We start from the raw sequence: 16570 nt of genomic DNA on the forward strand, positions 1-16570 counted from the left end.
TAGTATATTAGTTGTGTTGATAAAAATTTATAAACAAAAGAGGCTCTGGTAGAAACCCATTTACAAAGTATGTATTCTTCCCAATTAATATTTCCAAATTAATAAATTCTTTTTGCTTATTTGTAAATGGGTTTCTACCAGAGCCTTTAATTCAGTAACATAATTAAATGAAATAACTATTTCTGAAGTTTATAGGGACAGGTGGGGACGGAGGGGATTCCTCACGGGGACGGGCAGGGACGGAGGGGATTCCTTGCGGGGACGGGTGGGGACGGAGGGATTCCTCATGGGGACGGGTGAGACTTTGGCGGGGACGGGTGGGATTTCTGTCCCCGCGCAACTCTCTACCCCAATGCCTCCAACAACCCCCTCCCCCTTACCTGGCCAGAGAAATGCCTATTCCCTCCAACCAATTGGCCAGCCTCTTCAAAATGGTGGACCTTTCCCTCCCCGGTGCATCCTGGGGGAGGGGTCAGGGGGGACAGTCTGCCCTGGGCGCTGTCTTGGTGGGGGCGCCGACACCCATCCTCCTCCCCGCCCCCCCCACTCCTTCCTGACAACAGCAATCATAATGTATCAAATTTGATTTATTAACTGGAGTGAATATAACTGTTGGCAATTTAGCTTTTCAAAAGGATTATAATCAAATGAAGAAAATGCAGCTGATGGGTTTTTTCCCCCCTATCCCTGCAGGATCTTTTTCCCTGCCCCTGCTCTGTCCTCATCTGCACAAGCCTCGAACACTTTAAAATCATAAGTGTTTGAGACTTGTGTGGTTAAGGCAGGACTTGCAGAAAAGGGACCGGGACGGGGACAAATTTGTCCCCGTGTCATTCTCTAGCTGGGCATTGTTAAAAAATACCATCCAGGAAGCCCAGACACAGTCTCTGACCAGCCAAGGCGCCAATTATGTTGTGCAGCAGCGTTTAGCCACATGCCAAGCCTCCAGTGACAGCTCTCCTGGTCTGGTCTCTCCCCCTTCGATTTTTCCCCTTCAGAGCACTAACAATGGCATTTCTTACAGATGGGAAAATTATTATTATTTGATGCCACAAGTAAAAAATCTATTTCTACCAGTAATTAATTGTGCTATAGAACTCGTACAGTGCAGTACACCACCATATAAAATTTTAAAACCAAACATGCAAATTTGAAACTGCATCCAAAAATTGCTATTCAAAAAGGGTATTATAATAAATTTAAAAAGATCTGGGGGCCATTGACGACTTACCGTACTCTAATGAGCAGACACCATTTTCTATTGAAAGTATATTTGCAAATGGGGGGGAGGAGGGTGAATTAAAGTTTTACTATAGGTTTAATCAATAGTAAAGAATATTTATATTGGTATATTTTTGATTGAATGCTAAAGGAAAGGGTGGGTGGGAAGGGAATAAATTTATTTATTTGATGTTATACTAGAAAGAAATTCAAGTGATGTATTTAATTTTAAATGTTTTATTATTTGTACACTTCTTATAAGATTAAAAAATGAATAAAGAATAAAAAAAAAAAAACAACAACAAAAAAAATTGCATCCTAGCTTCTACAGACAACCAGTGTAAACTGATCAATAAAGGAGTAGCTCGTTCATACATCCGTGCTGAACAAAATCAATCGGCCATATTCTGGATTGTCTACAATGTCTTCAACAAAGTCCTAAAGCAACCCAGGTACATAACAACCTATAATATTACTTAATATATAATATATAACATAACCTTCGGATCTATGTGGTTTAACAAAGTAGAGAACTGCTACAAACACAGAGTAAAATATAAATTCATTCTTTCAAAAATTTCCTAAATAAGTAGGTCTAACAATTTCCTGAAGTTTTGATATGATGTAGATATAAAAAAATAACTGACGAAAGTCGGCATCCCAAATGGCTGCTTGAAATGACAGTAATCAATTAAGAGATCTTTTTATTATGAAACTTTTTTTTATTGGTAAATAGAATAACAACTCACAACCACAGAATACAGAGAAGGATTGTAATAAGAGATCTTTTTATAGCGGCAACCTTTGGTCGACGGAAAATCAAAGTGTAGCTATTCAAATAGAACGTCTATGATGGGGAAAAATGAATTGATCTACTAGATAGGCTGGAGCCATACCAGATGTTATGTAACACAAGCACTTAAACTGCACTCTAGCTTCCATAGAGAGCCAGTGCAGCTCCATACAGTAGGGAGTTATATGGTCAGATTTTCTTTTTTCCCCAGTTTAAAAATCAGACGCAATGCTGTGTTCTGTATTAATCAGAATTGAACCAAATTTTTTGGGTTACCAGCCAGATGAACAATTTTGTAATAGTCCAGAGTACTTGGTCTACTTGAGAGAGTATAAGAGTCTGTATAGAAACTTGCAGAAATTAGACCGGGGAGAGGCAAAAGCAACAGAGACTATAGGGATTTCATTAGGGAATATGCTGGATGTTTGGGCCCAGGCTAAGACAGTGCTGGTATGGGCCAGGGAATCCCTAACACAAGACCCTGCAAATCTAGAAGAAAAGATACACATGCTTGGTTTAAGAGTTTGTACAAGTTCTTGGAGGGGGAAAAAAAAAAATCCATGTCTGCTGTCTAGATGGACAAGGGATAAACCACTGCTTGCCCTGGGATTGGTAGCTTGGAATGTTGCTATTATTTGGGGTTTGCCAGGTACATATAACCTGGATTGGTCACTGTTGGAAAAAGGAAATTGGACTAGATGGACCTTTGGTCTGATCCAGTATGGCTATTCTTATGTTCTTAAGCTGCTTGCATTGGTCCCAGTGTCCTTATCTCTGCTCCGTTTGATATAACTTCTGTTTCCACAGGGGTGCGGCAGAGAAAGATGCTGGGATCAATGCAGGCAGCTTAATGTGCCACTCTTGGTGTTCTAAAGGGGAAAATCACATTGAAAGGTGCATGGGGGAAGTACCAGATCACGGGGTGGGGAGGGGGCAAGAGAGGCATGTTGGCCAATGGGGAAGGGAATGAAGAATAGGGAGAGCAGGGTTACCATATGGCTCCAGAAAAAGGAGGATGGATTGAGACATCCAGGTTTTACTTCCATTGGAAGTAAAATCCAGATGTCTCAAGCCGTCCTCCTCTGGAGTCATACGGTAACAACCCGAAGCATAGGTAGAGAGGAAGGTGATAATACTGGAAAATGGGAGGGTAGGATAGCACAATGTTTCATGAGGTGGCGGGAAGGGAGGAAAAATTGAGAAATGTTGCTTATTTTGATTTAGATGAGGTTTTATCTGTGTTCTATGTATATATGACTGAGGTGCAGTATTCTGCTAAGTAGTTTCTGTGTAGAAAATCCTGTTTTATTCCTTGGTAAATCCCAGAAAATCCTGTTTATTTCCCAGATGTATTGGTATTCTAGGGATTGGTATAAGATTTTCAATGATGTCTTTTTATATGCTTCATGGCTGGTAAAAGGGGTGTGGCTAATGTAGCGGTTGCTGTTCCACATATCAGTTTTTTTCCACGTATTGATCAACATAGGAATCTTAGGGACCCCTGAAGAAGACATTTCATCGAAATGCAGACCGTGTTGGGTCCCACGCCATTAGTGAACTAGGTCCTCTGATTTGTATGTGGATTTTTATTATACATGTAGATTATTTTATTGTACATTTGGAACTTGATTTTATTGCATATTTGGAACTTTGTTTCCCTCATTAAAGTCCATATCAGGATCATCGTCTCTCCACAAGTTTCTTTTGATTTCTAATGTAGGGACGGAGCCATAGTGACTCCGCCCCTAAGGTTGCTCTGTGTTACCAGTACCTTTTTTCCCTACAAAAAATGTCTTGCCTAGACCAGGGGTGGGTAACAAGGGCCGCAATCCAGTTGGGTTTTTAGGATTTCCCCAATGAATATGCATGAGATCCATTTGCATACAATAGGAGGCAGTGCATGCAAATAGATCTCATGCATATTAATTGGGAAAATCCTAAAAACCCGACTGGATTGCGGCCCTTGTTGCCCACCCCTGGCCTAGACATATATATTTCATATGTAAAAAAAAAGTTCTAAGAAAGGCCAAGTGATGGCCAGCATGGTAGAATAAGATGAAAGGGTTTTGTTTTGAAAGATGTTCAACTGAAGAGAATAAACAGCATAAGGAATGGCACTGATAGGGAGGTAAAGGGAATTTGAAAAGAAGCTTATCTTAAGAGCAAAAACACACAATTTTTAGATAGCAAAATGCTGGTAAGAAAACCTGTTGGACTGCATTAGATTGAGGGGTAAAGAAAGCATTCAGGGAGGATAAGGCCATAATGGAAAGACTAAATGATTTTTTTGCTTCAGTCTTCCCTGAGGAAGATGTGGGAGAGAACACCATTAACTAATGTTTCTGGCATGGCTATGAGTTTGAGGAACTGAAACAAATATTAGTTAACTTGGAAGATGCGATAGAGTAAACTGACAAACTAAAAGAGCAGCAAATCACCAGGACTGGATGGTATACATTCCAGAGCCGGACAGATACTTTTTGGGCAGGCCTAAGCCCAAAGTGGGCAGGCATCTCTTTCCCTCCCTCCCACCCCCCAGCCTATGCAGCACTTCTTTTCCTTGTTATGTCTGTATTGTTTATGTAGGTCTGTTAGCTACCACTTTTATATTTTTAAAATATTTTTTTATAATTTCTGTATAATTGTAAACTGCTTTGCATTTTAAAGCAGTATATCAAAACCAAATAAACTTGAAACTTCAGGTCACTGGCAGCGGTTTCTATATGTTGCCGGCAGCTGACCTGGAAGCCTTTCCTCTTAAGCAAAACGCAAATGCATAAGAGGGAAGGCTTCCAGGTTAGCCGCCAGCAGTGTGTAGGAACCTCTGCCGGCGTCCTGTGGCTGCTGCGTGGGTGGGCCAGACCCACCCTATGGGTACGCCCCTGTTCCAGAGTACTGCAAGTTTATTCTTTTAGTTCTAGCAGATCTTTTAGTAAAGTGTATATCTTTAAAATAAAGTGTGGTACCTTTTTAGAATTGAACAGTGCCCCCCCCCCCCCAATCAGATCACAGAACTCATTAATGAGGTTCATAGACAGTAACGCGGAATACAAAGGCGTGCGCCAACAACTGAGCGCAAGATGGAGGGGCGCGCCGAAGAAAAAGACTGTTTTTAGGGGCTGTGACGGGGGTTTTTGTTGGGGAGCCCCCCCCACTTTACTTAATACATATTGCGGCGGCGTTGTGGGGGGTTTGGGGGGTTGTAACCCCCCCACATTCTAGAGAAAACGTAACTTTTTCCCTAAAAACAGGGAAAAAGTTAAGTTTTCAGTAAAATGTGGGGGGTTACAACCCCCCAAGCCCCCCACAACGCGGCACGATCTGTATTAAGTAAAGTGGGGGGGTTCCACCCACACACCCCCCGTCGTAGCCCCTTAAAACAGTCTTTTTCTTCGGCGCGCGCCTCCACACTGTGCTCAGTTGTCTACTCGCGCCTTTGTCCCGGCGCGCTTTTGACTTGACACCCATTAATGACCTTCTGAAGAGCTGTGAAGACCTTTGTCTTCAACTAAAGGTCCAGCCGCAAACAATCCCCTCAACTCTCCCACTAACCACCACTAGTTTGTGACCCTCTGGTCCAAGCTACTGTATTACCTCCCCAGGAATTTCCTATGAATGTCCCCACCCAAGCTGTCCTTAAGTTACTGTACTGTCCAGCCTTGTCATTATGCTACTGTATTGTATTGCCAAACGTACTGTTCAATGTAACATACTGTGAATGCTGGCTTGCAACCCGTTCTGAGCTCCTGGGAGGATGGGATAGAAATCTAAATAAATAAACATAACCCCAGTTTTTCAAAGGGATTCAGAGGTGATGAGGAAAACCTATAATGCAACCTTTAGTTAGTTGAGCCTGATATAAATTTAAAAGATGAGATAATAATGTAATTTGGAATGATTTGTAAAACTCTACAGTAAACCCATCACCACCTGGAGTGGATCCAACTCTAAGGGACTTCAACACTGTCTGAAGTTCTTTAAGTGATATAGGTGCTTCTAGATCTCCTCTTATATGCTCGGGAATTTTTAGCCCCTTAATTACTTTTAAAAACTTGAATAAAGCTCAGAAGAACATAAAGCTTTGTAAAATTTCAGAAAATAATTTAAAATATGTCCAGTTTGAGAATGAATATTACCCTTCTCATCTTTAATAGCCACAATCTTTACTTTTCTTTTTTTTGGCTTTGAGATAATTAGCCAATAATCTTCCCGCTTTATTTGAGTTTCCATAGTACAGAGCTTGCTGAGAAAACAAATCTTTCCTGGCCAGTTGTGTGGAAATCTCATTGTATTTATATTTAGCTTTCAAGAGAGCCTGTAAAGTACTTTGTTCCCATTTCAAGGCCAATTGCGATTCTAAATTCTTAATATTTTGCTCCAAATTAGAAAATTCCAGTTTTAGCATTTTCTGAATATATGCCGAATACGAAATGATCTGTCCTCTCATAGTAGCTTTGAAAGCATCCCACAATGTTTCTAAAGAGATTTCCTCTGAAGGGAAATCTTGCCTCACCAATCTGCTACATTTCTTTGAAGGGATGGATAAAGGTAAGGCGGTCAATATTTGTGTATCTGGATTTTCAGAAGAGGTTTAGCAAAGTACCTCATAAATGACTTCTCAGGAAATTAATCATGGGATAAGAGGTAGTGTTCTATTGTGGATTAAGAGCTAGTTAAAAGATTTAACAGAATAAGGTTAAATGGTTAGTATTCTCAGCGGAGAAAGGTAAATAGTGAGGGTCCCCAGAGATCTGTGCTGGGACCAAGGCTTAATATTTAAAACAAAAAAAAGACCTGGAAGCAGGAACAATGAGGTGATTGAATTATTCAAAGTTCTTAAGTCACAAGAGGATTGTGAAAATTGAAAGAAAACCTTACAAGACTGGGAGATTGGGCATCCAGATGGCAGATTAATTTAATGTGAGCAAGCACAAAGTAATGTTTTGGGAACGCTGAACCTAAACTATAACTTCGTGAGGCAGGGTTCCGCATTAAGAGTCACCTCCCAGGAAGAAGATCTAGGTGTCGTCGTCGATGTGTGAAACCCTCTGCTCAGTGTGCAGCGGTGGCTAAGAAAGCAAATTGGATGTTAGGAATTTTTAGGAAAGGCATGGAGAGTAAAACAGATCATAAATATCTATATATTATTCAGTGGTGGGATTGCACCATGAATATTGTTTACAGTTCTGGTCTCTACATCTTTTTTTGTTTTTTTTTTTATATATATATATAAATCTTTATTAAGTTTCAAACAATCATAGTGCATAACAGTTATTTACACAAATAATGTTACAGCAAAAGCACTTTTAACTAATATATATACCCAACAATCACTTTAACCCCCCCCCAAATTAATAATCCATTACACATAATCAGGTTAGAATTGTCCTGTGAATCCCCCCTACCCCCTGAATGTGTATAATGAAATGACCAAAAATAAAATCAATCCTTACAATAACTTATCAATGGTTGCCAAATCCTCAAAATTTTTTTTATAATTTCAATGTTGTACAGCCAACACCCGCTCCATTTTAAAAACAATTCCCACCAAAACCTGTAGCTCAACCTGTCCCAGTTTTTCCAATTTCTCAAAATCGGTTGCATAGCAACCCCTGTCATTATCAAAAGAAGTTTATTGTTGTGAGAGGAAATTTGACTTTTAGCTCTTAACATTGTACCAAATAACACCTTGTCATATGTTAAAGCCACAGGATTCTCCAAGAGACTTCCTTCAAGGACAGGTTAAAGAGGAGAGAGGAGAGAGCTGAGGGGAGCTATGATAGGTATCTAAAATGATTTGTGGAGTGGAATAGGTAGATAAGTTGAAGGGACAGAATGAAGGTCCAAGCCTTTCCAACAGAGGCCAATCAGGTCATAGGTACCCGGCAAGATCCCGAAAGAGTAAAATGATTAGGATTAGGGGTCACGCAACAAAGTTACTGGAGTTAGTACATTTAAAACAAAGACAATTTCTTTATTCAAAGTATAATTATTCTCTGGCAATGAATTCTAGCGCTTGTGATAAAGCCTTGGCCAAGTTCCCGGAAGAAAAGTCCATAAAACTGTTAAAGGTAGGCCTGAGAAAAGTGCTGCTTATTCCTGGGGATAAGCCGATTGAATCCTATTATGTTTTGGAATCCTGCCAGATTCTTGTTGGAAACAAGATACTGGGCTTAATGGACCTTCAACCTGTCCCAGTACAGTGATGTTTATACTCATTATCTGGCTTGTTTTGTTGTCCCAATAGATTTATTGATTTGGGCTCACTGTGATATTTACAGTGCTGCCTTTTGCTAGGAAGGTACTATTCCAGAATGCTATATTTGTTCTATAGGTCCTGAGTGACTCATGTAGGGCTTTAGACTTATTCATAATATGCCTGCTACTAGAAAGAGGCTGCTTTGCTGTTTGAGTTGAAACTAGAAGTGGACGTTTCGGATGCTGAATTTGGACATGCCCTAGCTGTACCAGAGAAAAATGAAAGCCGGTAAAGACCAAGGGCTCCTTTTACAAAACTGCGATAGCATTTTTAGCGCATGCAGAATTTTAGCTCAGTGCTGGCGTTAGCGTCTAGCTTGCGCTAAAACCGCTAGCCCAGCTTTGCAAAAGGAGCCCCAAGTTTCTAAGTTTATTTTAAACTTTCTTATCTTGCCTTAGGGAAAACTTTCAAGGCAGCTTACAATCTAAAACATGTTTAAAATACACAATGTACAGAAAATAAAACAACGTATAATACGAGACATCACAAAACATAATCCTAAAAAAAAAATAATAATTCTTTTTTCCTTTTTCTGTCCTTCCAGATCCACCCAGCAACACCCTTTATACTTTTAAAGTTTTCTTTAAACTTATCAACTGAAGTTATATTTTTTAGTGACAGTGGTAATGAATTCCAATATTTAGGTCCATTTACTGCAAAAATTGCATCTCTGATGTGTTCGTGTACTATATCTTTGTGGTCGCTTATTTGAAGATCGCAAGTTCCTACCTATATATGGAGTCAATAACCATATGGCCTGCCTAACTTTGCCATCAACTATTCCTTCCTCTCCCTTAGAGATCTGATGCACTTGTCCCAAACTTCCTTGAATTCAGATACACTTTTGTCTCCACCCCCATCGAGAGGACGTTCCAAGCATTCACCATTCTTTAAGTAAAAAAATGTTTTCTGAGGTTGCTTTTGAGACTGTCCCCTTTCACCTTCATCCTGTGCTCCCTCAGTCCAGAGATTCCTTTCAATTGAAAGACTTCCCTCATGCGTGTGTTATGCCACATAAATATTTAAATGTCTGTCATATCTCCTGCTCTCCCATCTTTTCGCTAAAGCATACCTATTGAGACCTTTTAAGCAGTGTTTCCGTCAGTGATTGAAAGCGATACTAACCAAGCCAGATAAGTACTGGAACCCGAGTGACCACATGTTTTTGATCCCTTTACAAATACACATAAGGAGGGCTGGTTATTTAGGGAACATGTGTGTGCCAAGATGATTCCCTTTGTAGTCGTGGCCCAATTATCTTCGGATATGGCCATGATGAAGGTGTACTGAGCACATCACATTCACATAGTTAACATTTCAGGAATCATTTTATAAAATAATTTATTAGACATTTGGAACCATTGATTAAAATAACTAAAAGGGCATTATAATGGGTTGTTTGAGGGAGTCCAGAGAAGAGCGACTAAGCTGATAAGAGGTATGGGAAACTACATACGCCGAAAGGTTGAAAATGCTGGGGCTGTTCTCCCTGGAGAAGAGGAGACTTAGAGGAGACATGATAGAAACCTTCAAGATCCTGAAGGGCTTAGAGAAAGTGGATAAGGACAGATTCTTCGAACTGCGAGGAACCACGAGCACCAGGGGTCACTCGGAGAAATTGAAAGGGGACAGGTTTAGAACCAATGCTATGAAGTTCTTTTTTACCCAGAGGGTGGTGGACGCATGGAATGCTCTTCCGGAGGTTGTAATAGGCGAGAGCACAGTAAAGGGGTTTAAGGAAGGTTTGGATAGGTACCTAAAGGATAAAGGGATTGAGGGGTACAGATAGCAGCAGAGGTAGGTTATAGAAGTAGAGGTAGATTATAAAGGTCAAGAATTCACTTCACAGGTCAAGGACCTGGTGGGCCGCCGCAGGAGCGGGCCGCTGGACGAGATGGACCTCTGGTCTGACCCAGTGGAGGCAACTTCTTATGTTCTTATGAATGTCAGGTATAGTGTTTCCCATTTAGTAGTAATAAAAGTTTATATTTAACACTGCTAATGACTTGATTTGGATTGGGGTGGGGGAGATTATGATTGCAAAGTGAATCTGAGGGGGGGGGAGCTATTTTGGATTTATACTTTGAAAAACCTTTGCCCAAATGAGGTAGCTGAATGGTTCATCAATACTATTTTGTTCTGTGCCAGCTGACCTGCCTCAAGATCTTTAGAAAAAAACCTCCCATTTTTCTTTACAAAATGTTCGTGAGCAATATTGGGCCATGAATATGACTTGTTTTAGTGAAACGCATCACATTGGATCTTTCAGAAAACATGGGGGTCCAATATTTAACCAGTGGCAGGCACTGCTTGTGCTGGGATTAAGCCCAGATATTCAATTTTGGGCCATATTCGGTTTCATTTTTGGCACAGCAACTTAACTGGCTATGCTGATATTCAGAGTAGAGAATGACACGGTGAGAAAATTCATCACCGTTCCCGTCCCTGCGGATAACCGCGGGAAACAATTCCATGTCATTCTTTAGTGTTTATCTCATCCTCAGTCCTTCTACACCACCATTCTCCAATGCAAGGCTTGAGGGTCAGTGGCTGTGCCCATTCATACTCTGATTCTCATGTGAGCCAAGTATAGGACAGTCAAGCCATTGTGGCATCACTGATGAGGTTGGCTCTTAGGCATTGGTGGACTGAGGCATTATGACATCACAATTTCAGCTCTGGATACCAGAGACCAGGGGTCCCCAAAGTCCCTCCTTGAGGGCTGAATCCAGTTGGGTTTTCAGGATTTCCCCAATTAATATGCATGAGATCTATGTGCATGCACTGCTTTCAATGCATATTCATTGGGGAAATCCTGAAAACCCGACTGGATTCGGCCCTCAAGAAGGGACTTTGGGAACCCCTGCCAGAGACTGTCATTCTTTAGTGTCTATCTCAATCTTGGTCCTTCTACACCAGCATTCTTCAGTGCAAGGCTTGAGGGTCAGTGGCTGTGCCCATTCATACTCTGATTCTTCCCTCTCTCCTTAAAGAATGACATGGAGATGGGTTTCCTGTGGTTATTCGCAGGGACCGTGATGAATTTTCTCACACTGCCATTCCCTAATTCAGAGCTAACCAGTTTAAGTGCATAGTGGTTAGGCCTGCTATTTATGCGGCTTAGTTTAGCTGCTAAACACAGCCGGTTTGGCATGGAATAGCCGTAATTAGCCTGGCTGGTTGAATAGATTTGACTATCAGCCTGCAGGATTTCACAGAGCAAACAGGTGTTAAATATTTTGTTGTGTATAATTCTGGTAATATTAGCTGTTGAGACATTGAGTTGTATTTCTCTTTAAAATGCTTTCCCAAATGTAGAAGTGAATTAGTTTTAGAGCTGCAGAATCGTAGATGAGAGCCTTTAAAAATAGGAGTGTCTTCCAACTTTGTCATTAGAGGTCGATCCAAGTGTTTAGGTGTTTGGTTTCTGCACCAAAATTGGCCTGAAATACATATACTTGTATTTTGTTTTCAGCTGCAAATGCCAGTTCATTTTCGGCTGAAACTGAAACTCCTTTTTTTTTTTTTCTTTCCCTCTTGAGTCGTGCCCGTTTCGGTCTCAAAATGGCTTCCCCTCTTTCCACCAGCGATCTCATTAGACTGCTGCTGGATGTCATGGTAGCCATTTTGACTGAGGATACAAGATGGGTAGAAATGACTGGGGTCACTCCTGGCCTGTCACTAGACATGTGGTAGGCCAGGGTAGTAGAGTATCAGTGGATGCCTGGAGTAGAGGGGGAGGGGTGGATGTCAGTGGGGGCTAGTCTGTGAGGGGATATGCCGTTTTGGTCAAAACCAAGCATTGCATTTCTGCCACAGATGGTTTTGTCCAAACCTAAAAGTCTGGTTCAGTCGTCCTCTTGTCACAGGCATCCTGTATTAACCCTCAGAATAATATAACATAACAAAATTTCTTTTATACCGCAGCTACCTCATGGTTCTGTGTGGTTAACAAAAATTAAAATACAAGTATATATGGTATTAACACAATTAATTAATTTAAAATATTTACCAAATAGATCAGTCTTCGTAAATTTTCTAAATGCCAAATAAGAAGTAGAGATAGAAAGATACAGACTAATTTTGTTTATCCCATAATGTCGCCTGATACGCTAAGATCTTACTAAAAATCGTTTACGGTATATACACATCCTTTTACAGAAGGAAAATCAAAGAGCCGAAGATCAAGTAGATATTTTCTATTAGCAAATATAAAATGATCCATGAGAGAACTGAGAGCCATGAAACAGATGCAGCCGAATGGAGTAACATTGCAGGAGCTGGCACTTTGATGGGTTATTCACTGCTCCTTCTTTGTCTCTCTTTCTTTTAGAGTTACATCCAGAGTCTGCGGGAGCGCCAGACAGTCACTGGCACATCCTTGAGCAGCCTCGGCACCAATATCCAGAGCATTATCGACCTGGACTATGACACTGGCTCCACGGTGCCTCTTACAGCCACTGCACCCACTCTCCGTGCGTGATCCGTGTGCTCTGTAGCTAAGGACAAAGCGGGAACAGACAGCTGTTTGTGCATACGAATTGGGACTTCTCATCCAGGTGTGCCTTTAAACAGCCCTCAGTCCGCAAGAGGTGTTGCACTGAATGTATGCTTCCTGACTGCCATGTGGACTGAACAGCTGGCAAACTTTGTTTCCAGGCGTGTAGGAGGACAGGAGTTGAATGCTGGGGTGAAACAAGGCCTCCCCGTGAAACATGACAGGCTGATACCTTTTGTGATTGTCGCGCAGTTCTACTCTGTTTTTTTACTGGTTTCCATTATAATTCTTTGCTGTTACAGGGGGTAATACATCTGCCAGAAAACAAAGCTTTGAGATGTGTTTTACAATAGGTGGGCAGATCGCCCTCTATTGTTTACCTTTTTAAGGTAGGAGAGCCATTGCCCTTTGTCTCGAGCAACATAGGCCCCTGTGACTCCAGTTCAGATCCGCCATTTTGAGATTAGACCATCTTGCAGTTAAGATCACTCCCTGCCAAAACGATTTAAATGGATATCTGTGTGGACTCTGTTTTGGTATAGGTAATAATGCTTGATGGTAGCATAGCCATACTGAGAAGATGGCAGAGGACGGAAGTATTTTTCTCACTTGTAATTGGGGAACAATTTAGGCAGCTGTACTCTGGTAATCCCAATGCTGTCACCCAATGGCAACTTTAGCACTCGGAGTGATTTTATGTGAAGAGAGCTGAGCAATGCAGTGCTAACACCAGAGTAGGGTCTGCTTCCTGTCTAGTGCAGAATCTGCACAAGAGTCGCACCTTACCTCTTCTATGTCTGCTGGCTAAAATGGGGCATCGTGTCAAAAGGAGAGCTTTCAGTGTAAGTGTATGCCTGATCGTTGGAAGTTCCAGTTTTGAATTTCACTCCTTTGTCCTTGACGGTCTCCTATCCCTACAGTGCCTGAGTTTACTGACTTGAATCTGGCTACAAATAATTAACCTAGCGCACAAATGTCCATCCTCCAACAGTGAGGAAACGTGCCTTGATCTGTATAAGCATAGGTTCTTATGGGTTCAGATCCCAATAGGCTCAATGCCATCATTCCAGCCTTCTGAGATAAGGGACGGTACTGTTCTCAGGCCGTAGACTTTGTCCAAGAACAGAAAAGGTGATAATATCCAGGTAGAGGGAACTCTTGTTTGCTCTCCTTGGCTACAGTTTTACCACATTGCTGGATAGTTTTCAGTTTGCACCTCTGGAGTGGTTGCATGCCTCTCCCAGAAGTATTAAACTTATATAAAGGCCTTGTTTCCTAAATACACTAATTTTCTAGACTTTAATGAAGGGTGAGAGCTGATGTCTTGTGTTTTCAGTGTGCTCCCGTGCAAAAGCAAGGGTGGGAGACAGTGTCTCCCTCTGCTAGCTCTCGGGTTTCCTAACACTCTCTAACAGCACTTTGAACAAAATAATATAAACGTATTCTCATTCTGTTACTAACTGTGGGTTTTGCCTGATCTGTAACCAGTACTGGTGCTCCTAATTCATACCAGGGTGACAATTTTTATTGTAATTTGCTTATAATTTTGTTACCAATACAGGGTCTGAAGATCTGTAAAGAACTGTTTGTAAAATATAATATTTATATGAATATGTACAAAGCATCCCTCGGATGGGTGGGGGAATGTAAGCAATGGGTCTTGGGCACTGAAGTGGATTCTACTTTGTTTGTATCACTTAATGGATGTGTCTGTATAAAAAATGTGACAATAAAGGCAAGATTGTTCATTTCTGGGCCTAGAGTACCTTGCAGAGTTCAGTTGGAGCTCTCCCAGTTGGCGGTCTTTCTGTGGACTTGTGGAAACTACGGTACTTCATTTCACACACTTGTGCCTGACTCCCAGTAAGGAAACTTGTTGAACGTAAAATGTCATTCAGTAACTTGTGTTAAAGCACTGGGGATCGCTGTGTTGGTCCGTTTTAAAGTACAGAAATTTCTAAGGTTGTGGAGTGTGTTTCTTTTTCACTTTGCTCTTTTTTTTTTTAATTAACATTTTTTTTTTTTAAACTAAAGAAATAAAAGGATTCGGAGTTGTAAATAAAATTTTGAAATATGCTGTCTGATTCTAGAGGCAAGCTAATACAGACTTGAGGGCTGCTGCAAAAAGCTTGCAGTACAGCTGTGCACTAATTCCTAACACATGGCTTCCTGACACATAAGAGAAATACCAAAGCTTTGCTCCTCGATGCAGTCACCAAATATGCAAATCAGGCTTACACAAATGTGCATTGCACGCAGTTTAGCGCTAGTAGCAGCTATGTCTTGTGCACAAATTAGCACCCAGAGTCCATGTACTAGAACAATGCATAAAACCTTTGCAATATCAATAACTATGCGCACAACCAGTATTGTAACACATGCACAGATGTATGAGGTGTGATAAAAATATATACATTACATTACATTACATTAGTGATTTCTATTCCGCTTGTGCCTTGCGGTTCTAAGCGGATTACAAGTTAGAGGACTGGACATTTCCAGTAGCATTGCAGTACATGTAATCAAGAGTGTGTCCAGTTACAATTGTTAGTCTGGACTTTTCCAGGAGAAATTGATAGCAGGTAGTAGATAGTGATAGGTTGTTTAGACGAATAGAGATAATACTGTTCGGATTCAGGGTGTTGCTGGTGGTGGTGATGGAGGTGGTCGTGAGAACATTTTCTAATACTTTTGTGAGGTTATGATGATGGGAAGTGTTTTTTGAAGAGATGAGTTTTGATTTCTTTTCGGAATACTTTAATGTCTGTAGATTTGGTCAGTAGATTGGTGATGGTAGTATCGATCTTTGCTGCCTGTGTCGCTAAAAGGCTGTCGTATAGTTTCTTTCGTCGTGTTCCTTTGAGAGGGGGGTGAGTGAATAGGCTCTGAGTTCTCCTTAGTCTGTGTGAGAGGTTACGGTGTAGTCTGTTATTTAGGTAGCTGGGGGCTGTTCCATGTATTACTTTGTATAGTAGACAATAGAATTTGAACTGGGATCTTGCTTTTATTGGTAGCCAGTGTGAGTCTAGGTATGCTTTGGTGATGTGGTCATATTTGCCGAGTGAGTAAATGATTTAAATTTAATAATAAATTGTTACAGTAAGATACATTGCCATTAATCCCCCTTCAATTTTTTTCCCCTTTGCTTTGAACACACTTTCTGAAGCAGTTCTGGACGTCTTCTTTTTTGAAATGTCCTTAGTTGCACTGTCATGGCTGCCTCGCTGTCCTGAATCGATTCAAAATGTTTACCTTTCATGGTCATTTTGACTTTGGGGAACAGCCAGAAGTGCTATGGTGCCGAATAAGGTGGATGAGGACACACCATAATATTTTTATTTGACAGAAATTGCTGTACCAGAAGTGATGGGTGACACGGAGTGTCCTCATGATGGAGGATGAAACTGTTTGCCCATTTCTCAGGTCGCACCTCACTCGCTTCGTGTTCAAATCTGTTGTTAAAATGTTTTGACAGATTCTCAGAAATTTCCCTAATGTAATCAATTGCCCGTTTGATCGAATCGTTTCGCTTACTCTTTCAACAGTCTCTTGGATTTTTGATGTTGAAACAAAAATTTTGTCATTCATGATCCATGACTTACACACACCTGCCCGACTGACTGCACTGCATAAGTTTAAACTTGTTACTAAGATTTGACACACTGCTTCCCATATTGAAAATCTCTGCCTTCGGGTTGGATGGCGCTCAGCAGCATTCACTGTATTTTTCGATCACACCTCGTATACACAAGCAACTCGGGTAACAGTGCGAGTTTTATATGCAAATGTATCTCCCCAG

At 41.0% G+C, this 16570-nt stretch overlaps 1 protein-coding gene across 3 annotated transcripts in view; it reads left to right on the top strand.

Annotated features, from left to right (window-relative positions):
- Positions 1-14526, top strand: part of LOC117358067 (transmembrane protein 198-like) — a 49463-nt gene extending 34937 nt beyond the window's left edge. The window contains exons 5-6 of one of the 3 annotated variants that reach the window (XM_033939512.1): positions 7720-7797; positions 12607-12649. In XM_033939512.1, coding sequence (XP_033795403.1) covers positions 7720-7782 — 63 coding nt within the window. In that variant the 3' untranslated portion in view covers positions 7783-7797; positions 12607-12649. Of the gene's footprint in view, positions 1-7719; positions 7798-12606 lie in introns of all 3 variants that reach the window. The other 2 variants (XM_033939513.1, XM_033939511.1) reach the window with 2 other exon arrangements.
- The last annotated feature ends 2044 nt before the right edge of the window (positions 14527-16570 follow it).

Source organism: Geotrypetes seraphini, chromosome 3, assembly GCF_902459505.1.
Source record: "Geotrypetes seraphini chromosome 3, aGeoSer1.1, whole genome shotgun sequence".
Classification (NCBI taxonomy): Eukaryota; Metazoa; Chordata; class Amphibia; order Gymnophiona; family Dermophiidae; genus Geotrypetes; species Geotrypetes seraphini.